The sequence below is a fragment of the Equus quagga genome, chromosome 15 (assembly GCF_021613505.1).
Source record: "Equus quagga isolate Etosha38 chromosome 15, UCLA_HA_Equagga_1.0, whole genome shotgun sequence".
Classification (NCBI taxonomy): domain Eukaryota; kingdom Metazoa; phylum Chordata; class Mammalia; order Perissodactyla; family Equidae; genus Equus; species Equus quagga.
In genome coordinates this window covers 34731716-34756766 of record NC_060281.1, presented here as the reverse complement: position 1 = coordinate 34756766, position 25051 = coordinate 34731716, and the positions used below count along the sequence as shown (strand labels likewise).

Here is a 25051-nt window from a genome sequence, read left to right as displayed (position 1 = left end):
TAAATAAAAGATCAGTAGAGTATGAGTTTAGGGAATGATTCACATCAAGCAACAAAAGAAATTTAACTTTTCAAGAACATGCCAGTAATTACTGTCTCTCAGGTTCAAATGTGGATTAACTGACCTTATTATAATTGATAATGCACGTGTTATTTCTAATAATTGACAGATACTTTGCAAATATGTATTTAGGAAGAAAAGATAAATTAAAAAACAATAAAAGAGGAAAACACAAATGAGTCCACACACGAGTGTACAGAAGGAAACACACCCGTTGTCTCTAGTATAATCTTAGAGGTACTTTCCGTAATCCTTTCTCTTCTATCTTTGAAATGGCAATTAAAAAAAAATGAGAAAGAACTGCAGGGCTGAAGCTCTGTAGGTTATATCTTTTTAGGGGTACTGCTTATTTTCCCAGCATTGCGAGTGTGCTGTGCTGGCTGTCACCCTTCTCACGGGAGCTCCACCACACACTGCAAGCGCTGGATCTCAGCTCCACTGCAGGACAGAACGAGGCGGAGCCTCAGCAGTGGCCAGGCTGTGTCCACTGGGGGGCTCTTCTTTGGGGATTTCCAGAAATGACAGCATGTGTGCAAACAGAGGACAGAAAGCAAAGTCGCAGAGTTCTAACCGACCCAGAGGGGACACAGAAGACAAACTTTGGGCTAACGCTATCAGTGGAACCTTTTTGTAGACACAGACTGAGAAGGGCTGGTGATATCTCAGTTAGAATAAAATATATATAAATCCAGGCTGTTCATTCAACAAGTTTTTATTGAGCACCTACTCTGCGCCCAGCACTGCACTAGGTGCCATGGAGGATACAAGAGAAGTTTAAGATGTGGAATCCGCCCTTGAGAAGCTTACAAAACTAGAGGCAGAAATCAGATGTACACGTGACTCAGGCAGCATGTGATATAGACACAGAGTGCAACGTCCAGACAACGTGGTGGCTAAGAGACTCCCAGATCCACGGGGGTGGGAATAGTCTCTTAGAGCAGGTGAGGAGTTAAAGCTCGATCAGCAGGGGACTGGCAGAGTGCTCAGAATGGGCGAAGGCTGCGAGGTAATCCGGCTGGAGCGGGGTGCTCGTGTTAAAGTCTGGCACTAGGGCAGCCAACACGGAGGCTGGGGCTTGGGTTGAGCTGTGAGCAGTGAGGATACGCTAGTCCCTCTCTTCACAGGAACACCTGGGGGGCCTGTGGACTCCTGCTGCCTCCTCTCCTCTCCCCACACAGCCCTGTCTTGCCCTCCCCGACCCCTCCCCTAGGAAAACAGAACCTCCATGCTGAGCAGGGCCGGTGACAGAAGCCTAATGCCCTGCTGGAGAAACTGATCACAGCTTCCAAGGCAGGGCAGGTTTTGCTTGACTGGACATTTGCCCTGGTGTTTTTAGAAGACCGATCAAGAGCAGAATCATCTGGATTGTTTTAAAAACTCTCCTCAGAGACCAGCCCACAAAGATCACCAATCACAACTGTTACCCCAAAGCCACGTGTGTCCGGACCTTTCCCCTAAGACCACAGATGGCTCCAGGGTGTCCCACCTCCTGGAAACTTCATATGCTCAACCCAGGTCTCTGAGAGGCACAGACTCTGCTCTGCACCTCACTTCGGGGGGCTCACTTAAACGGTCCGGGAAGCCTCAGTGGGTTTTTATTCAGTTCATTTCCACGTATGTGTCACTCTGAGTTGGGGTGGCAGTATGTCTGTTTAAAGTGCCAGGGAAGGCAGGCAGCAGGAGTGAATCTGGGCAATGGGGAAGCTCTCAAATTTGAGGACAGCAAAATGGCCTTGAGTGTAATGGTCAACTGGTCTTCCCCAAGAACAGCAGGCATGGGATGCCATACTTGGCAAGAAAATGCTGCCTTGACTCTTGTTCAACAAAGAGTATGCAGAGCTGGGTCAAAGGCTGTGGGAAGATGGGAGGGAGGAGCCCCCACAGACTGCAGGGTCAGAAGTTTGCATGGGACCCCCCAGGAGTTGGGAGAAGAGCCTGACTACAGCAGTGTGGATGGAGCAACAGCACTTAGTGAGGTCTCAAAAGGGCCACGGCCGTAGGGAGGGGAGCAGCAGTGGACATGGGATCCCTCTTCTCTCCTGTTCCAGGTGCTCTGGTCAGGCACCTCCTGCCCCTAGTCACAGAGTCTTGGAATTCCAGAGAAGTGAAGCATCTGTAGGTGTGGGGCCAGGGACAGACGACGGGGCTCAGGGTCTAAGCAGGAGGCGTGTTCCCGGCCACTTGAGCCACAGGAAGGGGACCAGACGCCGGGTGAAGGTGGCAGTGAAGGTGTAGATGAGTTCTTGTGACTCCGCGTTGGTGAAAGTCACGGTGCCCCCTTCGTAATCCAGGGCGATGCCCACCCTCCGGGGCCGCAGCGCCGGGAAGAGCTCGGCCTCGGGGTCGGTGTTGGCCCAGATGCCCGCGGAGGAGAGGCGCAGGGCCCACACCCCGTCCTCCGGCCGCAGGGAGAGGTCTCCCTTCCTCTTCACAGAGTCTCTGGCCACCCCCACCATGCAGCTTTCCAGAACTTCCTCTTCCTCCTCCTCTTCTTCTTCCTCTTCATCCCCCAACGATTCCTCGTCCTCATCCGTTTCCCAATCGTCGTATCCATCCCCATAGCCAGCCTCCTCTTCCTCCTCCTCCTCTTCCCCCTCTTCCTCCTCGTCCCCCTCCTCTTCATCCTCAGACCAGCCTTCCCTCTCCACCTCCACCTCCCAGTAGACCTTGCCCCAGGTGAAGCCCTTACTGCCCAGCACCCCCGGCTCACAGTCAAACTGCTGGGGGTGCAGGTAAGCACCCTGGTACAGGCTGGTGTAGGTCACGCACTTCCAGTCCTCTGACAGCTGCAGGTATCCACTGGCTGACTGTGGGTCCAGGGTGACACTCACTGTGGGGACAACAGAAGGAACAGTGTCACCAGTGGGCTAGGAGGGGGCCCCTGGTCTCCATGGTGTCCATGGCAGGGCTGGCACACTGCACAATCCAAGGGGTACTATTCACATCTTGGTCTAAGTGAAAGGGGCCCTCAGGGTTACGCAGCGCACAACCTGATGGCAGGGCTGAAAGGCAGCACAGCAGTGGGGCCTGGCGCAGAGATGGCCTCTGGACTTAGGATGCCATTGCAGTTGGCTCTGCATATAGGAGTCACGTGGTCAGGCAGGTCAGAGGAGACTTAGTCACAGGGAAAGAACTGGTGGTAGGACCTGTGAGGATAGAATACCTAAAAACGGCACAGAGGAGGGGCAGACTATCAAGTGGAGGCCTCTAGTGCAGACTAAGGAGCAGTGAATTGGTGAGAAAATGCAAGTGGGGATTTAGATTTGCAGCTGGGAAGTTCTCCCTGTTGCATAAGAGAAGGGACAACCTGGGGGCAGCAGGGGGCAGTCCGAATCTCTATGGGGAGAAAATTCTTTATTAGAGGTAAATCTGGAACAACCCTGTGGACTCTCACCTGTCTTATATTCCAAGTCTCTCAGCAGCTTCCCTGGAGAGAAAAACAAAACATAGCAATGACCCTCAAGCCCAGCAAACTTATGGCCCATTTCTTACTTCGACAGTATTAATTCTGTGACAGGGCTCCATCCCCAAGATCCCAAGAAGAAAAAACAACCAGGAGACCCTCAGAGGAGTGAGGTTGGAGAATACGATGGTAAGGAGCCAGGCACCCTATCTCAAGGTGGCACCCCAGCTCCTGACTCCGACCGCAGTGCTCTCCCCAACCCTTACCTTGGAATTCTCTCAGGCCCCGCTGAAGAGACAAAAGTTTATCTGAGAATTCTCCTGTCCTTTTTTTAACCAAACGAGCAATGGGTTTCCCAATCCAGAACTTCTTCCGTGGATACCTGAGAAGATGACAGGCATAACCTGTTACTTAGCTCTTCTTATACGTCTCTCAATCCTCATGACAATTATGAAGGGGGAGGGAAAGGTACCATTATCCCCAGTTAACAGACAGAAAAACAGGAACTCAAAGACACTAAGTGAACTGCCCAAGGCTGAGCCAGGACTCAGGACCATCAGCGGACTCAACATCCAGAGCTCTCTTGTCTACCAAGCCACATTTCTACCCCAGCCACCCTGTCCTGTCTCAGACGAGGACAGTGGGCAAGGATCTGGGATTACACAAAGAACTCGCTTCGGTGGAGAGCAAGTCTCAGTTCTCAAGGAGGCGTTCTCGCTTCCCAGGAGAGAAGGTCATCAGGATGGACCATGGGATGGGAACCTCGGGCACCGTATCACTCCCAACTAATTCAAATGGCTCGCAGTCAAGGGAAAGGGGAGGGACGCAGGCATAGGGGAATGAGGCGCACTGTGGAAAGGAAGCTCTTTTACCTGTTTAAGAAGTCTCTGGTGTCCTAGAAGGGAAGAAAGCACAAGCATCAATGTGAATCAAAGAAGACTTCATTCATTTGTACCAACACTGCATCACAGGCTGGGGGCACATCAGTGAACAAATAAATGTGGCCCCTTCCTTATAGAGCTGACATTCTAGGGACAGCATTGGATAAAACAACAAGAAAACTAACAAAATAATCACCATGGCGGAGCAATGGGCCAGGGGGAGTGGGGGGCAGAGATGACAGGGCCAACTTCTGTGAGGCAATGACGCTTATGCTGAGATTTGAAGGAGAAGGTGCTGGTCAGGTGAAGAAAGGGAAGAAGGCATGGTGGGAAAGGGCTTGGCAGAGGAGGCAGTGGCCAGACCATGCAGGGCTGCACAGGCATAAGAAGGAGCTTAAATTCTGTTCCACATAGAGTAGAAAGCCACCAAAGGGTTTCAAGCAGGGGAGTGATAAACGTGATCTGCTGTACATGTGGCTGAGACTGCTAAGTATCCTCCAGGACCCATTCTCCCCTTCTTCCTTTTCATAACAGAACAAAAAACTTCATTTCCCAGATTCCCCTGTAACCAGTTCTGGTCACGTGACTAAGCTCCAGCCAATGCAATGTGAATGAAAGCAATGACTACAATTTTGGGGTCATGCCATTAAAAAAAAAAAAAGAATTGCTTTCTACTTCCTCTTTTTCTCTGGCTTAATTTTGGATATGGTGGTGGTGAGCCCAACTTTAGCTACATAGCTGAGGACAATACTCCTTGTGGTTGGTGGACCAACCAGATGGAAGTCACTGGCTCTCTGAATGACCTCACAGACAGCTGCCCTGACAGTTCTGGACCTATCACCTCTGAACTGTTACTGAGAGCGAATAAACTTGCTTTATTTGAGTCACTGTACTTGAATTTGATAGAGCTGCTAACCAAAATCCCAAGTGATCAATCACTTGGCTTCCTGCAGAAAATGGATCAAGGGAGGCAAAGCGAACATGGCGGGCCAGTCTGGAGGCTGTTGCTGTGGACCAGGCAGGAGATAAAGGTGGCCTGAGCCAGGGCAGTGCAGCGGAGACAGAGAAGCAGCACGTTCCAGGTATCTGAGACAGACGTGACTGGGCATGGTGGTGAAGGACAATCGAGGACAGGCCCTGGCTAGAGCAGGAGGGAATATGGTAGTGCCGCCTGTGTGATGGGACAGGGTGGAGTGGGGAGGGGGTTCTTATGAGATGCTGGTTATTTCCATTCTGTGAGTCTAAAGCCTCCATAATACTTCATACTAATTTTTGCTTTCCTTTCACTCATTCCACAAATATTAAGTGCTTCCTATGTGTCAGGCACAGCTCTAGAAGCTTGGGATAAAGCAGTTAAAAAAAAAGAGATACAAATCCTTAGCAGAGGAAGCAGACAGCAAACAATCAACATGAATACACTTTGCTATATTACTAAGTGATGAGTATTAATAGGAAAAGAAGAGTAGGGTAAAGGGGGACTGGGCTGGGGGAAAGAGGTGGCAGGCGGGCCCCTTTGAGAGTGAGATTTGGGAAACAAATGCAATCACCAAACTGTGGAAGACCCTGAGGCTCTGCTCCCGGGGAGCTTAGAGCTACAGCCTGCCTGGCCTATGAAGCAGTTACCCAGACTGGTTGTGAGTTTGTGGCAAATCCTTCCAATCTGTCCCTCAAAACAATCAAGTCCGAGCCAGCTTCAGAGGATGGGGCGACAAATCTGAGGCAGTGTGTGTCAACAAGTCTGCTGAGAAATGTGGGGTAAAGGGGCAAATAAACAGGCGGTGGGTGGTTAGGGAGCCAAGAGGGCATATTCTGTGACAGGAGTTCTAGAACAGCAGAAAGGGAGAGAACGAGGGCCGTCTAAGGGTTAAAGGTTGAGAGTAGCCCAGACAGGGTGGGACCTGGAGACTAGGGCAGGAACGCTTCTCCCAAAGGACACAGGAGAGACTGGGGAGCCCCAAAGCAACCTGCAGCCACACACTGGGCCTCCAGGGGGAAGCAGCCTGCCCAGGGCTCCTGAGGACCTCCCAGCCCTGAGACGTCTGGTGCGGGGGTGATACAGCCAATCAGAGAAGAGCCTGGGGCAACAAATCATGGCAATCTTGAAGGGGACATGCCTGGGTATTAACAGAGAGCACGGTAGAAGGTTCCTCACGGGCATGGAGGTGACCAACATGGGGGAGGCAGAGGTGCGACCTGCCAGTCAACCCTGCAAGGCCCATCCAGGGCTGAACGGGGGCGGACGACAGTGTCTCCCTGGCCTCGCCTGTCCCCTTTAACATCTTCATGATATTCCCAGTTCAGAGATCTTTCTTTCCTTTTCCATCACTTTTGTCAAAAGGTCTCTGTTTTACATCTTTTGTCCTGCTGCTTCTCCCTCTCATCTGTATTTCCCTACCAGACTTTTGGATCAGGGCCCCTATTTTACAGGGTCTCAGTCTTACTCTCCCTTGGCAGTCAAATAATCTCTGGGAAAATATTAATGACAATTAAGGAGTTAGCTGTCCAGTTCCCTTAAGCAAAATCAAATCCAAACAAGCACACAGACAAAATCCACCAGCAGCAGTTCATGTACTGGTTCTAAGCTGACACCCACTTTTCTCCCTTCCCTCCTCCCACCCCACCTGGATGTCTTCGATCTGAGTGGTCTCGGAGGCAATGAAGGCCGGGTCTCTGCTGGTCCCCACATCTCCTCTGGGTGGACTCGGGAGAGGCCCCGCTCTGGGCAAAAGCAACTAGATTTCAGCCCCCACCAGCGCCCTCAGTCATGTCCCTCCCCGCTCCATGTGTAACTGCACATCCAGTGTTGGCTGTGGCAGAAGGAAGGACGTGCATCTCTGAAGGGAAAGGAGGAGAGGAGACGGGGAAGGAGAGGGGCAGCAAGTGACCAAAGAGTCTGAAAAAGAAATTTGAGGGGACAGAATGACATCCGGAGGAAAGGAGGGCGCCAGAGGGACATTTTGGACAAAATGAGAGAAAAGAACGAGAGCACAGAGGCCTGCGAGTCAGGCCACCTGGTCTGGAGCTTTGATTTGATTTCTGACCCGCCTCAGGACAGACCCCTTCCAGCCTCTGCCCCTGGGTGATTTCATCAGTGGGGGCTGGACTGGAAGAGTTCTAAATCCCTGCCAGTCCTGGTTAGTGAGTCTGACGACACAATGATGGAGAGGCAGGCGGAGGCCATCTTTTTACGAGACCTGTGCTGGCACACATACCTGGACAACTTGCTTTGCCATCTCTCCCCCGGCTACCGATCTGCCCTGCCACCGGCCTGGACAGCATTTTCCTAGAGGAGATTCCTAGTGGTCCTGCTGCTGAGACAGGCCTAGCCACTGCAAACCACGCAAGTGGAGGGGATCATCACATGGGCCTTCTCCCAGCCCGTGAGGGTGGCGAGATCAAGCATGCCCCCTCCAAAGGCTGCTGAGCACCATTCAGGGTGGTGAGACTCCTCTGGGAGGCTCCAGGAGGAAGGAGTTATGGTGTGATTTCAACTCGGCAACCTGCTCTCTAGTCCAACATTCTCCCTTTCTCAGTATCAAAGCTGCCTTCTCCAGGAAGCGTTGCAGAGGCACCCTACCTGTTCCACATCTTTCTCTGAGTGTACACACTCCCGAAGAAAACCTTGCCCATCTTTGTCTCCCTTCCCCAGCTGCCCATCTCCTCCAGACCTTGAGAGAAGTCACCATTCAGCCCTCCCTCAGCCAGCCTCACCACCCCAGACTTCTTCATCTCCAGAACCATAAAAAGCTTCCACTGGACAAGCGTCTGCCAGGAACTTGTTAGAACAGAGGTTCGTGATGGTAGTGACGAGGATGGAGGATGGAGGATAGCGTGAAAATATGAATAACCTTCCCTTCCATTTCTACAGCACTTTGAAATTTTGTTGGCATTTTTTTTGCAGAAAATTTACTTTTTTAATTGACATGCCAATCATCTCATTTTATGCTCATGCGACTATTGGAATAAGTGGGACGGGTAAGGATTATCATCCCTATGTTTCAGATGAGAAAACTGAGGCCCCGAGAGGAAGGGACTCTCCCAAGGTCCTACAAGTGAGGGGCCGGACGGAGACCTACTGTCCTGGTCTCCCGGCTCCCTGCCCAGCGAACGTCTCTCACCTGCATGAGCTCTGCAGCCGGCTGCTGTGCCTTGTCCTCCAGCTCGGAGATGACCAGCGCCAGCCGGGCAAGCTCCCCGACGCCCCTGGTCTTGTACTTCTCCCTGCCCTCCGAGAGCTCCTGCTCCAGCTTCTCCAGCTGGTCCAGCAGGTGCTGCTCCCGCTCCCTCAGGAACTGGTGGCCCTGCTGAAACTCAGCCACGATGTACTGCCTCTGGTCCTGGAGCTTCTTCTGCAGGGGTGGGAAGGGGGAGAAGGGGGTGATGTCTCTGCCTCGCGGTGGAGAATCCCTCCAGGATCTGGTGTTGGAGGCGCGCAAGGCTGGCTCTCTTCTCCCCTGGCTACTCCCATTCATGAATTACAGCATTCAGGCTGGAAGGAGCTTTAGAACACTCCTGGTCCAACCTCCTCTCTTCAAAGATGTGGTAAGTGAATCAGTCCAGTTCCCTCAGCCACCATGGGACTGGAATCCTGACTCTGCCCAACTGGTCAGCCCATTATGCTCTAGGTAAACCAGTATGTTCCAGGGCCCTTTGAGAAACTCTATGAGCCAGCACATTTTTCCTCCTGGATACCCATCTCTGTCACCTCTCCCAGGAAGCTTGCCTTGATTAATTTCACCCAAGCCTGATCAATCGTCTCCTCAGCACCCTATTATGTATAAAATATCTGTGTGCACCCATCCCTGCCATGTAGGACTGCATCCTGTTTGCTCCCTCAATGAAACGGTGGAATGTCTGTGCTCAGGGATCATGTCCTTTCCTGCCTCCGAATCTCCCCACTGAGTTCAGGCTGGGGTCTGACTAGTGTCCATGCTCACTGAGGGCCTTGAAGCACTCCTCGACTCAGGCCATCTCCTGCTGCACTCTCTCCCTCTCCCAGGGCCTAATCACTCACTGCCAGGCCTGGCCCCAGCATCCCTCCAACGCCCACTTCCCTGATAGACACTCCCCCAGAAAACTGGAACCCCCTTATCAGTTTTCTCCCTCCTGATCCCATCTCTAATCAAGCACACAATGTGCTGCTTGTTTTCTAACTACTGGCAGCCATGGGCGCAGGCCTCACTAGACACAGTGTCATCGAGCTGGCCAGGCCTCCCTTAGCCTTCCCCTCTCAGCTCTTATCCTGGAGCCAGTGCCCTCCTTCCAAACCCTCTGGCCCCCCTCCACTCTCAGGAATCGGGTCTTTCTCTCCTTCTTTGAAGGGAAGAAGGAAGCCAGGCCTTCCTCAGGTCCCTACAGTCTGGCGATCCCTAGCAAAACAGCAGCAGCTGCCAGACATGGCCCTGCCGCCAAGGTGAGTCCCAGAGAAGGAGAAGGGACCTTAACTGACATCTAGGAAACCCACTCACTCGTCAGATGAGGAAACAGCCCAAAGCCACAGAGCTCAGACTGACAGGGCCTGGGCTGAAACTCAGTCTCCCGCTGGGCGCTGGGCGTCCAGTGCTCACTCTCCCGGGGAGCTGCCTCCTAGCAATGCCTCCCAGCTGTGCCTCTACAAGCGCAGGCCTCTCTGCTCCATACAGCCAATCGCCTTGGGGCTTTCTCTTAACAGCCTCACTTACCAGCGCAGCCAGGATATCAGCTTCTCCCTTCGCCTGAAAGCCCTGAATTTTGTCTCTGTCTCTCCTTAGGGTACTCAGGTGGTTCAGGATTTTTTCCTGTAGAAAGACAAGCAGTGGGGACAGGTGGACGCTCTGGGCGGGGGCAGGAGGGTGGACTCAGGCTGAGTCCTTGGCCAGCAAGAAGCCTTCAGAAGGGTCTTAGCCAGGCCTTCCCTCCGGACAGGAGCAGAGTGGAGCACCCCGAGGAGGGTGGCAGAGCACCCTTTGGGCGCGGGCTTACCCTGTGGGGCTGGGCGGCCTTCTCCACGAGGATGGCCGTGTGGGGCCTGTGCTCCCGGGACTCCCGGCACATCACACACAGCAGTTTCCCGTCGTCCTCACAGTAGTAGTGCAGCTTCTCCTGGTGCCGCTCGCACAACTTTGCGTCCTGCTGCTCCCGGGCCACTTCTCCCGGCTGCCTGCCCTTGTCCACCTTCAGCCGCTCGATGTTCTCCACCAGGCTGGCCAGCTGCCACACGGGTCGGATGTTCTCCTTCTTAAAAGGCTTCTTGCAGAGCGGACAGACAGGGCGGCCTACTGAGGCTGGGCGGATGTCGGTGGTACAGCTGCGGCAGAAGACGTGGCCACAGTCTATGGTCACGGGGTCCCGCAGGTAATCGAGGCAGATGGAACAAGTCACCTCCTCTTCCAGGGTCCGCAGAGGGGCCGACGTGGCCATGGTGTCCTTAGCTCAGAGGGGTCTCTGCTCACTGGCAGTGGCTTCTCCTCCTTGGAGACCAGACATGGAGTCAAGAGCAGGCACGGCAGAGGTGGGAGCCCGGCACAGGGCTGCCAGCTCCAGCCATCAATCAGTCAATCAATAGACACTCATCAGCTCCTACAAGGCTCACACAATATCAGAGCAAAAGGACTTTACCAATCATCTAGTCCAAATCCCTCATTTTACAGATGAGGAAACTGAGGCCCAGAGTGGATAGCTTTGTAGAGTGGAGAGCAGGGCAGCCACTAGCCCCTGCTGAGCTGTTGGGAAAGCACTCCTGCCTCAAGGCACTTTCCTTCCATCTGTTGGGAAATCGCTCTAACGTACCAATTATGACAGAACAAGACACCTGATAACTATCTGCTGGAAAACTGTCATAACAAATACACAAATCTACAATGTCTACTATGTACACGGTGCTCCCTCGGTTGTGCAGTACACAAGCTGCACAACTATTCATGGGGGCACTGAAGAGACTCCACTGTTGGCTCCTCTAGGTGTCAGGTTTCAAGAACTAAGAGCACTGAGGTTCTTTACCAAGACTCAGAAGGCATCAAGAAGCTGAGTTCTGGTGTCCCCCTTTATAGGTGTTTCCCTGGGCTGTGCCATGGTTTAGGCGTGGTTCCCTTCCCCTAGAAAGCTGGTCTCTACCCAGACTCAGCCTGCCAGCAGAGCGTGGCCTGGGCACACTGGATTTGTTCTCAGCTGTGACTCCCTGGTGTAGCTGGCCTGGCTGCTCTGTTGCTAACAACGGGGGACTGTCCTAGCTGAGCTCACACACGAAACCATATGGGAGGAATCCTCAGGTGGCTGTGACTGTGATACTGGTGAGGGCCTGGCCCTTGGAGGGAGCACAGCAGTCGAGCAGAGAGGACTTCGGTCCTGTGTACCCTTGCAACTTTGACCCACTTCCTATCTGGGGTTAGGAGCCTCAGCACACCTGATCCAACAGCTGCCTCCTGTCCCTGACTCTGTGTGACAATAGAGAATTCATTTAAGTATTCTGAGCCTCAGTTTATCCATCCATAAAATGGGGATAGTGATACTTACCTTAAAGGGTTTCTAAGGGGGTTGAGTCAAAGAACTATGTTGAAAGTACTAAGCACGAGGGTGGTACACAGAGCGACATCTAGGAGAGAACCCAGAACCCTCAGTTCCCAATTCCAGCGAGTGTTCAAAGCACAGAGTGCAAGAGCAGAAATTTAACGTGGCAGGGAGAGAGGAAGTGTGGAAGAACCAGCCACAGTGACACATGCGCCGCAGAGTCAAAGTAAAGATCGTCTCAGGGTGGGGATTGGGGAATCTGCTCTGCCATAGATCCAGGGAAGGCACATGCAGTGGCCAATGGGAGGAGAGCCAGCAGACGGCGCACAGGTAACCGTGAGGCCGGCACGAAGCAGCTGGAGCCACAGGCTAATCAGTGCTGTTATTATGTGCAGTGAAAGTCCATTCCAAGAGAGGTCAGTGGCCTTCGGGTTCTTTCACTGTACTGACATGAATGAGCTCGAAGTAAACCCCCAGGCTCTAAGACCCAAAGAGAAAAACAAAGCAGGAATATAAGGTCTACTCCTTGAGGATCCAATGCAATAATATACAGAAAGTGCTTTATAAAGTGAAAGTACTGTATAAATGTAAGGGATTATTACATGGCTGACAGTAAATCCCAACTGGAAGCTGCAATGAAATTAGAGACGTGTGACTTTAAGAGATGCAATGAGAGTGATAAAGCATGTACGCACAAAGCTCAGATGCAGGGATTAAAGAATTTAACTGGTAAATGAAGGCAATAAAGTTTTTAGAATGTTAGTAAGGCTAGTAAAAATCCTAGGAATTCCCTGGTCCAGCTTCCTGGTTGACTGCTGAGGAAAAAAGCCTGACCCAGCATTTCAGCTGTAACACACTGCAAAGGGTTAGCAAGGAGGAAAGGGGCACCACGCTGGGGAGTCCTCGGGGCTTTGACTAATTGAATTTAAACTAAATTCCCGACCCCAAAGATAACACATGCTATCCCCCAACGACAAGACTAAAGAGAAATAACCAAATGCAAACTGGACCCTGGTTTTTAAAAAAAAGCTATAAAAACAGTTCTGGAAAATTAGAGGAAATTTGACAAAAGACTAAGTATTAGATCATACGAAGAAATTATCATTAATTTTTGAATGGTATTTATTGAGGTTACGTATGAGAATGTCCACATTGTTAGGCAATGCAATGCATGCTGCAGTCCTCAGGCCTGCATGACTACGACCTACTTTTAAATGGTTCAACAAAACAAAATAAAAAGTTAAAAAATTTTCTGAGGAGAGGGGCTATAGTCTTCTATCATTCTTAAAAGAATTCATACAAGAGTCTACCAAAGATGTTAAAAACCGCTAATAAATTACGGTGATGATACCGTGCAGAAGCTCAGTACGCATGTGCTGAACAAATGAATGGATGCAGAGGAGCTGAAGGCGGTGCTCATTGTACAGAACCATGTGGTTGAGAGTTGGACGTTATCAGACAAACGAAACACAGTACACGTCTATGTTTAATCCTATCGCTTGGTTATCCAGACTCCATCTTGAACATACAGCACATATTGAAAGATGCTTACTGTGGCAGCGCTGAAGACACACGAGACCCGGGGTGTCAATCCACGGGGTGAACAATCCAGGTTCAAGTTTGTGCTCTGTAACCCGACAGCCAGGTGACTAACAACTTCTTGGCGACAGTATTTACTTAGGACCCACCCCATCTGCCGTTGACACATCTTATGTTACTCAATGCTCAGGTACTCTTCTGAGGAAACTGAGGCTCAGCGAGGGTAAGCACCTTGCCCAAGGGCACACGGCTAGGAAGCAGTGTGTGGTGCATGTGCCTCAGCCCAATCCATTACACTCTCTTCCCACCAGGCAAACTGTAAACGGGGTCTAATACCAGCTCCTTTGTCAGGAAGCTCAGATGAGGTCATCCGCACGGAAGGGCTTTGTAATGGGGAGTGCTGACAAAAGTAAAGGGGCACTATTACTGCTGATGCTGACCGAAAGCATTCTAGCCTTAGATACGGCAGGAAACGAGGTTCGAGTATGAGACTCGGGCAGACCAGAGTAACTGCCCACCACCACACACCCAGTCCTTTCAGATCCTACATGAAAATGACCCACTCCAAAACTTCTTCCCCAACGAACCCACTCCCCCGTGATTCTGCCCTTTCTATCATTTATGCCTTCAGCATTTTCTCTCTCAATCTCTCAACAGGTTTCCACAATAAGGGGCAAAACTATTATTCTCTTCTCCATTCCTGGCTCTTGGACAGACAGAACAATAGAAAGCCAGAGTCAGAAAAAACCCTAGAGTTGACACGGTCCACCCAACTCCCTTTCCCCAAATGAGAATTTGGAAACCTGAGGAAGTCATGTCATGAATTACCTTATACCAGAAGTCCCACATCCCCGCTCCAGGGCAGGCAGGTCTTCTGCCCCTTCAATAAGCCCAAAGCTGGCTGGGATTCTGCAGAATCAGGCAGAACTGGAGACCCTCCCTACCTTTCTGAGGTCCCCTTTCCAGCAATCCACCCTTCCCGTACAACTCTCTGGATCTCAGAAATACCTACTCTGCATATGTCAATAGACCGGCCAGGTGACACCACGTAATTTCCGGAAGTTCCCGCAGCACACTGCAGGATGTGGACGCCATGCACAATTCCTGGCTGCGAGAATCACTGTGAGCTGCAAAAACCAACTGAGGGAAGCGTTGCTGTCAATGTCCACACCCTGTGGGCAGACACTTACAATACCCACCCCTACTCCTGCCCTGGGCCAATTCTAGAGGGAAAGGGTCAGAACTCTGGCCCTCTGCTTCTTAACTTCTGCCCTAGCAGCTGCTAAACTCTCCCTCTCTTTCTGTGGCTTCCGCTGCCCCACACCCTCCTCCTGCCTCCTGTTGCCTTGGGCTCCTAGACTCCACAGAAAGGGACCGTAGAAGACACTAAATCCTAAAGACTCCACGGCCCAGACAAGTGAGAGGAGGGACCTGGATTTGCACCCTGGCATCCAGGCTGCTTCTCAAGCCCACACTTGGGGCTCTGTACCCTTCGAGAACCCCATTTAAGGGCTCTTAGGGCCCCAGAGTAACCCCCATTTCTTAATCTGAAAAAAGCAAATTCTCCTAGAAGTAAACTTCTGTAACACCTCTTACAAACCTGGACAGGACAGAATTCAGGGCAAAAAGTAAGTGATCTGGATCTGGTAACTAGAAGAGTGGCCGCACCCCTGCTGATGACGCCAAAGGCCTGGACTCCCCAGATTTTACAAGCCTGGTTGTGGCTGTGGCTGGGCACCAGGCAGTCTCAGGAGATGCCAGTCTGTGGACAGTGCATTCCTGGGGTCACAGGCGGGTTACTTTTCCCCACAGGGCGAGTGTCAATGCTGCTCTGAAGCACAGTGCAGGCCATGCAAACCACTGGGGCCAGGCCAAGACATGGTCTCAACAGTGGCAATCCCCACAGGGCTCAGAGAGGGGCACGGCGGCAGTAGCTAAGTAGGAGGTGGATAGGACAAGGTTTTAAAGTGCCACTGAGGGTTTTAAGTAGCAGGATGTTATAATTCATTCAACAGTTAACAGATTCTGTCATGCGCCACATAACAACATTTTGGTCAACAATGGACAACATGTATGACGGTGGTCCCATAAGATTAGTACCATATAGCCTAGACGTGTAGTAGGCCAAACCATCTAGGTTTGTGTAAGCACACTCTATGATGTTTGAACAATGACAAAATTGCCTAATGATACATTTCTCAGAACGTATCCCCGTTGTTAAGCAACACGTGACTTTATTTATTGAGTATCTACCATGTGCCAGTCACTGAGGATACAGCAGGGAACAAAAATAGGAAAGTCTCTGTCCTCCCAGAGCTAACACCTAGTGACATAACTGAGTAATCCTTTGGAAGCTGAAATCAGACCTAATTCTGGGGCTAACACAACTCTCAAGGGTTCCCTGATGTACTTAAGCCTCCTCTCTCCATGGCTTAGTGCTCCAGCCACTGTGGCCTCCTTTAGTCCCTCAAACACATGCTGCCACGTGTTAAACCCCAATGTGCTTGCGTGACCGCCCTGGTTAAAACCCCTCCGTGCTCCAGGAGGAAAGTCCAAACTCCTTCCCATGCTCTGAGGCCCCAGATAATCCAGGCCTGGCCCTTGTCTCCCGGCGCATATCCTGCCACTCCCAGTTTAAACCTGACCTCACAGTCAAACCAAACCCTCTCCAAGCCTCAAAACAGCCATGCTCTTTCCTGCCTGAGCCCTTCGAAAATGCTATTCCCCCTGCACAGAACACCATTCCTTTCCGCTTAGCAAACTCCTTTTCCAGCCTGAAGTCCCAAATGAAAGCCACCTCCTCTGGCAAGTCTCTCCTGACCTGGAGACTGAGTCCACACGTTCTCTCCCTCGCACAGCCCCCCCACACTATACCGTGTACTTCTCTGCCATCCTAGATCCTGACTTATTAGTATAATCACTTGTTTGGTATCAGCTTTTCCCAACAAACAAGGGCAGAGAATGTGGCTGCCTTATCCTCAGAATCTAGCACAGTGCCTGGCACAGAGGAAACAATAAAACCTGGCTGAGGAAGTGAAGAAGCCACAGGCAGAGCATCTGATGCCCACAAACTGCTTCCTGAGTGTCTGCTGCACTCATGCAGCAATCTCAGCCCTTGTCCTTTCTCTCCGGCAGGATGCTCAAATACTAGAGAGACGCAGTTCTTCACATTCCTGCAGCAGCCAGAACAGCGGGCTGCACATCACCAGCACAGCGCCAGTCACGGTACCCAAGGTTTGGCTGCAGGTACAGAAACCAGAAGAGAAGAAAAAGCTGCATCCGAGGAAATGGCGGTTGTGGAATAAATTACAATGCTGATAATCGCTCCTTCTCTCTTCTTTAGTTTTACACCTAGGTATGCATCCATAAATGATACAGTTTATTTTTCCCGGCTTTGAGCTGCAGAGGAATGGAATCACATTGCATTTTGCAGGGGAGGCCTATCAACATCATGTTTGTGAGGTTCATTCATGTGCTTGTGAGCTGATTATGTTCATTTCATTGCCTTATGGCTATATAATTCTGCTTGTGATATAGTCTACTTCCGACGGCCATCTGGGTTGCTTCCAGTTTGGGACAATAACAAACACTGCCCTGTGAACATCTCTGCACAGGTGTCCTAGTACACATGGGCAAGTAGATGCATCCACAACTGGACTAGATCAAGCCAAATTGTTTCCAAAGTGACTGTACCAATGTATATTCCCACCAGCAGGCTGTGAGCACTCATGTTGGTCCACAGCCTCATCAACACCTAGTATTGTCGGCTGATAAATTTTTGCCAGTCTGGTGGATGGGAAATAGAATCCCATTGTGTGTATGTGCGTGTTTAATGCTTAAAAAAAAATAGAAAGAAAAAGAAACAGGGTAAGAGAGGCCCAGTAACAGGGCAAGGAATCCCACAGCAGCAGATCAAATACTGTGCTCCTTGGTCCACTAGTAGCCACTGTGAATGTTTATCTTTTGCGGGGAGGAATCCTTTCAGCTTCCAGTCTTCCCTCTTTTGCTAATTTTACCCAATTCCTGTCTGGGAATCATGAGCTTAGGGCGGAGCTCTCTCTCAGCTCAAGGGTGGAGCAAGAGAATAATTCTTAAGGCACCCCCTGGCCACAGTGCTCGTTCAAGGGTGAGAACATGATTCAGTCACAGGGAGTCACAAGGAGACCTAGCTGAGACAAGGGCAAAAAAAAAAAAGATTCTTGTGGTTTCTCAAGAACTTGCAAGAAGTGAGGTCATACGGTTTGGAGTTGCCAGAGCAATTCTCCTAACCAGAGGGTTAGCCTGTTTGAGAATGAAGCCAAGCCAGAGAGGAAGTGAAAGAAATCAGGTCCTGATGGCATCTTGTGAAACCCTGTATCAAGCTGTGCCTGAAGCTAGATCTACCCTTGAACTTTTCTGTCATATCAGCCAATAAATGCTGGCTTTGCCCAGCCAGCTTGGACTTGTCTGTCATCCGCAAAAAGAAGAAGATAAAAAAAGAACCCCTGACTAATACAGCAAAGGAAATAAAAGTTACCAGGGTGAACTATACAAAGAGCTTGTGCAGAAAAATCAACCTAGTTATCTAGACAAAGGTCTTGTGACAAAGGTAGACACCAAGTGGCAGTTCTCTCTCTGGTCCCCACAGGTAGAATACAACCTGCCAGGACATGCCAGCTCTCAGCCGTCACAGCCCCTTTCCACAGCTCCTAGAAACTCTGAGCGAGGAAACACAGGCAGAATCTTCCTTCACCCCAGCTCTTATTCTAACCAAAGCCCGGGTTAAGACTAAAACCTCGATTTTCATCCAGCCTCAGCTACTCTCTGTGCAGTCCAGGGCCAGATTCTTGACCTTTCTGGGTCTCAATATCACCATGAAGAAACAGGGGTGGGGGGCATATCTAGGCCGTCCACAAGACAAACTGAAATAAAGGTTTAGCAAACACACCAGCACGTTTAATGTGCAACACAGTCATTGCTGTTATCAAGAGCAACTGCAAAACAAACAGAGCCAAAATCTTCGGGTCAGGCATCCCAGTTTTATTGTGCTGATTTTTGACAATTTGGCTCCTGGGCAGGAAAAAGCCAGTTTATCAAATTTAGTTTTGCCAAGATCATAAGTGGAATCAGTGAACTCACCATCTATGGGTTAGTGAGATGGAGACATCTAACCATTCATTCCTGAAGGAAGGAGGGATCTAAGCCACCAGCTAGGGAGTTCCTATTTTTCATCAAATTTGAGACACTCACGTCATTGCATTTTAGCATCTCTGAAATGTGATCAATGGCATGTCAAAATTTAACTGACAAAATATTTTTTCTATGTGGAATATAAAGTAATTGATGGCATCTTAGATTTGGTAAAATGTGTAGCATACCTCCTAGAAAGTGCTGCCAGGGTCGTCTTTTTAACACACAGATCCCAACCTGTCACTCTCTGGCTTCGAAACTCCTGGGGTTAAAACCACACAGCAGGGCACACAGACCCCCTACAATCTGGCCCCCACTTACCCATCCAGCCCCCATCCTGCCTCACCCTAATGCTGGATACACTGAAGCAGGAAGACAGCCCCTTCTTCAACGCCCCCATTCCCTACCCTTTGCCCTGGTGCACACTCCTTCCTCAGTCCCAACTCATCCTTGCAGGCTGGAGTCAGATCACTCACTCATCTCTGAGGTCCTCCCTGCATCCCTCCCACCTCCAAGCTGAATGAATCGCTCCGTCGGGTAGCACCTGCAGCGCTGCATTTCTGTTATAGCTCAACCACAATGCTTCATAATTGACAATTTTACCTGTCTTTACCCCCCACCAGAGGGTGAACCCAAGGGTCATGCCTCACTGATCTTTTTATCTCCAGCATCTGGCACAAAGTAGGTGTTCTGTAAATGTCTGTGAACCTAAATGTTATCCCATGATTCCAGAGCCCCATTATCTTCTTCATTCTCCCTCTTTTCGCCACACTGCCCTTTCCACTTTACAGTCTTGCCTCCGTAGAAGGTTCCAAGGGCTCCCCTCAAGATGTTCTTGACCACAAACTTTACCCAGATCTCCCCCACCTCCCTCCACACACATAGCTTTAGGGGGAAAGTCAACATTCCATTTCTACCAAGCTGGCAAGTTTTAATTCACCCTGGATGCCAGCCAAATTAAGCCTTTGTTTTCCAAATCCAATTTCTTCCCCTTCTCCATGTCTTTTCTATTCTGATCCTGGGGGGTCTAAGTCTGAAGTCACCCCAAGAAGCCTCAGTTCAGACCACGGGCTCTCTTCTGTGGCTGCTGTGTTCTGTAGGGGTCGGCCTGGTCTGAGTCCAGCCTGTCACTCCTTTTGGGAAAGTGACAAGTAAGAAGTCACCTCCTACTCCAGGACCTCAGTTTCCTGACTTCTTAACAAGGTGAGAATAACAATGTCTTGTCAAATTCACCAGGCTGTTTGAAGTTCAAGCAAGGTCACATAAGTAGAGGTGTTTTCAACAGCAAAATGCTCTATAAAAATACGTGCTAGGAAGGAGCTCAGGAGCCAACCTGAAAGAGCTCCCAACGGCTAAAGTAGCAACAACAGGAGCAACAAATTAAAGTGGTATCGGACTATAACCCAAATTATAAAGTAAATATCTGTGAGTCCATAGTGGTAAAAATAAATGATTGAATAAGGTAATAAATAAGGCAGAAGGGAGAGACAAATCTCCCACGCGGAAGAATTCCAAATAATATATGTACATACTTGCTCTTAAGGAGCGGATGGCATACTCCCCACTCCTTAAGTGCAGGCTGCACATGGTCTGACTACTGTCCAAAGAGTACAGTAAGGAAGGGGGTAAAAATAGGGGAACTTTACCGTTTCGGAGAAACCGTCAAACACTATCTCAGTCAGGTGATCAAGATCAACATCAAGTCAGAAATCACATTGCTACTATGTATCCTTGACATCATGGGATGAAAATGACAATCTACCTCTGCGGTCTTCCTCCCAAGGACCCATAAGCCCAGCCTTAGGACAAAAACAACAGATACATTCCAGCAGAGGGACATCCTCCAATATACATGACCAGTACTCATCAAAACTGTCAAGGTCATTAAAAACAACTAAAGTCTGAGAAACTGCCACAGCCAAGGGGGTCCTAGGAAGACGTGAGAACTAAATGTAATGTGGTAACCTGGATGCGATCAGGAAACAGAAAAGTACTTAGGTAAAAACTAAGGAAATCTGAATACACTATGGACTTTGGTCAATAATAATGTATCAATATTGGCTCATTAATTCTTAACAAATGTGCCATACACTTTTAACATAAGATTTAACATAAGATGTTAATAAAAGAGGAAAAGGTTTGGGGTATATGGGAACTCTTGTTTTAGCTTCATAATTTTTCTTTACATCTAAAACTGTTCTATAAAATAAAGTCCACTAGAAAATTGCAATTTGGGAACAAAAAAAGCCTATTTTTCAAAAAGCTGATTCTTTGAAACTTGGGGGGAAACATTCCAAGCATTATGACTGACTAACAGCTAGACAGGAGACTCAGGCATGGGCCCCGACATTGATATTTGTTGTATGCATGAACGAATGTCATTCTCCCATCTTTTGAAGCACACACAAATCGTCGTGGTGTCAAAATCCGAAAGGTACTGGAAATGTGTAAGTGTTTGCCTCCCATTTGCTCCACAAAGGCAAATTTACACACTCTTTTCTAAGGCCAAACAGGGAGAACACCAGCAGGGAAAATGCTAACGTGCTAATGGACTGGAAAAGGGAGCAAATGCACAGCTCCAGGCATAAGTGGCTAAACCGGTTTATTCTGACCAAGAAAAAAAGGAAATGAAAGAAAACCTGACTTTGCCCATGGAGCCGAATTGGCCATCTACTTGGCTCCAAGCAACCAGACCGTCATCCGGGCCCCGCTTACTTCTGGCTCAGGAGACAAGAATGGATCCGTGCGCCTGAGCTGGACAGGAGAAAGCGAGGAAGACCCACGAGGAAGAGGCGAAGGGAGGGTCAAGCAAGCAGGAGGGATTAGGCCTGGAGGGAGGGCACAGCGAACTTCACCCGCCTCCCGAGCCCGCCCGGCGGCCCGGCCCCGTTCTGCTCTCGCGGCCCGGCGGCCTCGTTTGGTCGCCCGGACCCCGGGACGCGCGTGTGACTGCTGCTTTGCTGCATTTTTCATCGAACGCCCCCTACTCACCGGTCGCGAACTCTGGACCGCGAATCCGGGGCTGGGGTCGCTTCTTTCCCGGGGCGGTCAGTTCCGGGTCGCGATCCTCCGCGAGAACCCAGCGCTACAGCGCGTCCCCGCCGGGTAATCTCCGGGCTCTTCGGAGCCCCTCAGCGAGAGTTCCCCCCAACCAGCGCCCGGATTGGCCCCTGCCGAACTCCGCCCCCCAATGGGAACCTTAGCCTCCGCTACGTCACTGATCACTGGGCAAATCCCCGGGCCGCTGCGGGGGGTGGGGCAGCAGGTCAAGAACAGGAAACCGAAATCAGGCAGAGCCGAGGCTGCACCGGAGCCGCAGCCTGAGTTTGGCGCGTTGTGCGAGCTTCTGGGTTACAGGGTGGAAGGCAGCCGAGTTCTGAGACCCTATGAGACCCCTTTGTAGGACTCTGGGATGCCAGCATGCCCTCCCCTCCTCCTGATTCCCCTTTCGGGCTGGATCAGGGTCGGAGGGCGAAGCAAACGGCGCCTGCCAGCTGCTCAACAATAAATAGGGCTCCCTGCCCCCACTGTGGCCCAAATTTGCTTCCTGGACGAGGCAGGCTCTTAGCAAGCAAATGTTCTCAGGGAGTTATTTGCAAAAATTAACTACCATTTCGGAAGCACCTACGATGAGTGAGGCGCTTTACATAAAATATCCTTAAACCAGGCCCCATTCGACAGAAGGGAAAATTGAGGTTCCAAGAGCTTAAGGGCCTGGGCCCGCTCAGTGGGGTTGTTTCCCTCCTCGGCGCTGATTCAGAAACCACAGAGCCCACAAAGGGGGCCGGGACTTGGGTTCTCAGGGTCCCCGGTGGGGAGGTTTCCTAGCGGCTCTCACCCATCCCCGCCGCCCGTGGCCCCGGAAGCTGACGAAGCGTCCCCAGCTGCCCAACCTGCGCTAGCTTCCTGCTCTGTCTGCAGCCGCTGCATGCCGTCCGGGCCATCCCGTGTGCAGTCGCTGCTGAGTCCCAGGCACCATCGCAGGAAAATTCCGCCCCCCTTCTCCCCCCCGCCCGGCTCCCCGAGCCAGCGGGGCGGTCGCACGGGGCTGGGGAGGGCGTTGGAGGTTCTCCCCGTCAGCCTGTTCCCTGCCCCTAAGAGGGGACAGGAGATCGAGGTGGGGGCACAGGTCGCCAGCCTAGGCGGGGGTAAAGGCATAGGTTGCAGCTGTTGGGTGGAATTCATTGACCGGTGAGCTCAGGGTCCTAAACCCTAAAACCTGCCCAGCCTCCACTCCTCCCCCCGCAGGGACTGGAGGAACTTGAGGTGAATACTCAGGGTTTAAGGAGGTGGGGGGTGGGGTATTCAGACAAATACACGCCTATTTGACATCCCCGTTCCCTACCCCACGCCTCACCGTCTTTTCTCCCTTTGTCCAGCGGTGTAACTCTTTAAGTCTCTATCCTCTGGGCGGGACGGGTGTGGGCTTCGCCTGTTGGCCACGGCTCTGGGGGGCCTGGCTTCTGGATGTAGTCTCAGCACATCCTAGACCCTCCAGCCATGTGCTCTTTTAGTTGGTCTTGTGGAAGAAGGGATGTTTAAATGCTCCACAGATGATTTCCTGCTGCTACTGCTCTCTCCCTGTCCCTAGGAAGTACTTGCCCCACCCACAGACCATTCTGGGCATCCTCCAGCCACAGAGGTCCCTTTCCCCTTGCTTAAAATTCTCCCCTATCTTCCCAGCCAACTTAGACTGGAAGGCCTCTGCAGGGCCTGGGGGGCTGACGTGACTGCCCTGCTTGTCTGTCTGACCTCCCTCTTGCCACTTCTCCCTCACTCCTTGCGCTTCAGCCCCTCTGCCCTAGCCCCTTGCATGGCTGGCCGCTTCTTGTCAGTTGTGTCTGTGCTCCATGGGCCTCTCAGAAAGGCCTTCCACCACCGCCCAGCCTAAATCAGTTCCCCATAATGCAGTGTTCTGTTTCACTTTCTTCATGTGTTTGTCATCATTTGAAAGCATCTTGTTCATTTCTTTGCCAATGTATTTATTTTCCATCTCCCCACCCACCCATCCCACCAATGTAAGCCCCATGAGAGTGGAGACACACGTGTCTTCCACGTACATGGCTGTCACTCAGTAAACGAATGTTGAATGAATGAGGTCTGCTTGGGCGTTTCTGGAAGCTTTCTAAAACCTTATAGCCCTGCTTGTCTGCAGTATGTTGTGCATTCCTGTCTTCCATCACACTATACCTTGGTTGATGCAGCTTCTCCAGTCCAAGTAAGAGTAATGGAAATGGTGACTCCAAGGCTTGCTTTTGGGGTCAGAGCAGTTTTTTTTTTTTTTTTTTTGAAGATTAGCCCTGAGCTAACATCTGCTGCCAATCCTCCTCGTTTTTTTTCTTTTTTTGCTGAGGAAGACGGGCCCTAAGCTAACATCCATGCCCATCTTCCTCTACCTTATATGTGGGACGCCTACCACAGCATGGCTTGACAAGCAGTGCGTAGGTCTGCATCCAAACCCAAAAACCCCGGGCCACCAAAACAGAACATGTGAACTTAACCGCTGTGCCACCAGACAAGCCCGATGGGGACAGAGCAGTTTTGGAGCAGCACACAGTGGTAGCTGCCTGGTACTCAGACTCACGGGCCCTCAAGATTCTGAGAGCAGAGTCAAAGTTGCTTCCTCCAACTCTCCAGCCCCGTGCTGGAGCCCAGGGGCTGGCTGGGAGTTTGGCTTTGGAGTCCTGTCTCTGCGTCTCTACACAGGCTTGAATTCTCTTCTCTGCCACTTTCTGCGTGACTTTGAGAAGTTGCTCAGCCTCTATGTGCCACAGGTTCTTTCTCTGCAAAGCGGAAATGATAATTATATCTACTTCACAGAACTGTTGTGAGGATTGACAAATTGAAATGGCAAGCAATAGGATACATTGGAGTATATGAGGAAGCCATTTGGTATAAACCTAATTCGGCCTGACTTTGTTTTTCCAAAAGGGCCTGACTGTGGCCATTGAGCATGCATTGTATACCTGCTTAGACATTTTGAGATAAAGGTGCAACTTCCCTCCCCCTCCCAACGTTGGCATCTCCTTAAAGATTAAGCATCTTTCCTTAGGTTGGGAACTGATTGCAGCGCTCATCTGTGACCACCCAGCTCAAGGCAACGGACCTGCCAGCCGGCTGTGTTCACCAACACAGCAGACCTATCTGCTGTTTCCATCAATCGCTGTGCCGACAGAGCAATCTTGTGGCTATTGTGGGAGGGACATTTCAATCATATGTGAAACATCCTCTTTGAGGATATATGACCACCCTGTATACCCCCACTTCTTTGGAGTGCTCTGTTCCTTTGTGGAAAGACTCTCCCGGGTTATAATCCTCAGATTTAAGCTCAGAATAAACTCACCCAAATTTTCATTTATAGATTGGTTATGGATTATTTTCGTCAACAGGATTAAGTGAGTTAATACATGTAAAACCTTTGAAACAGCTAATGTGTTGACTAGACCAAAGAGGAGGAGAGAATTCCTTGCATTTGAAATGAGAATCTTAAATCAAGCGAGAAGAGTTGGTAGCT

General features: G+C 50.6%; 1 protein-coding gene across 2 annotated transcripts; it reads right to left on the bottom strand.

The window, feature by feature from the left end:
* Positions 1–756: 756 nt before the first annotated feature.
* TRIM26 (tripartite motif containing 26) lies at positions 757–22571 on the bottom strand. 2 transcript variants are annotated; one of them, XM_046640737.1, is made up of 8 exons: positions 22431–22571; positions 10306–10793; positions 10026–10121; positions 8463–8693; positions 4336–4358; positions 3730–3845; positions 3455–3487; positions 757–2890 (listed from the first exon to the last, which is right to left on the bottom strand). In XM_046640737.1, exons 2-8 carry the CDS (start codon positions 10741–10743, stop codon positions 2208–2210), a joined length of 1620 nt encoding a protein of 539 aa, XP_046496693.1. In that variant the 5' UTR covers positions 10744–10793; positions 22431–22571; the 3' UTR covers positions 757–2207. The 2 variants fall into 2 exon arrangements, with proteins under 2 accessions (XP_046496693.1, XP_046496692.1); XM_046640736.1 differs by lacking the exon at positions 22431–22571 and adding an exon at positions 21529–21736.
* Positions 22572–25051: the final 2480 nt, after the last annotated feature.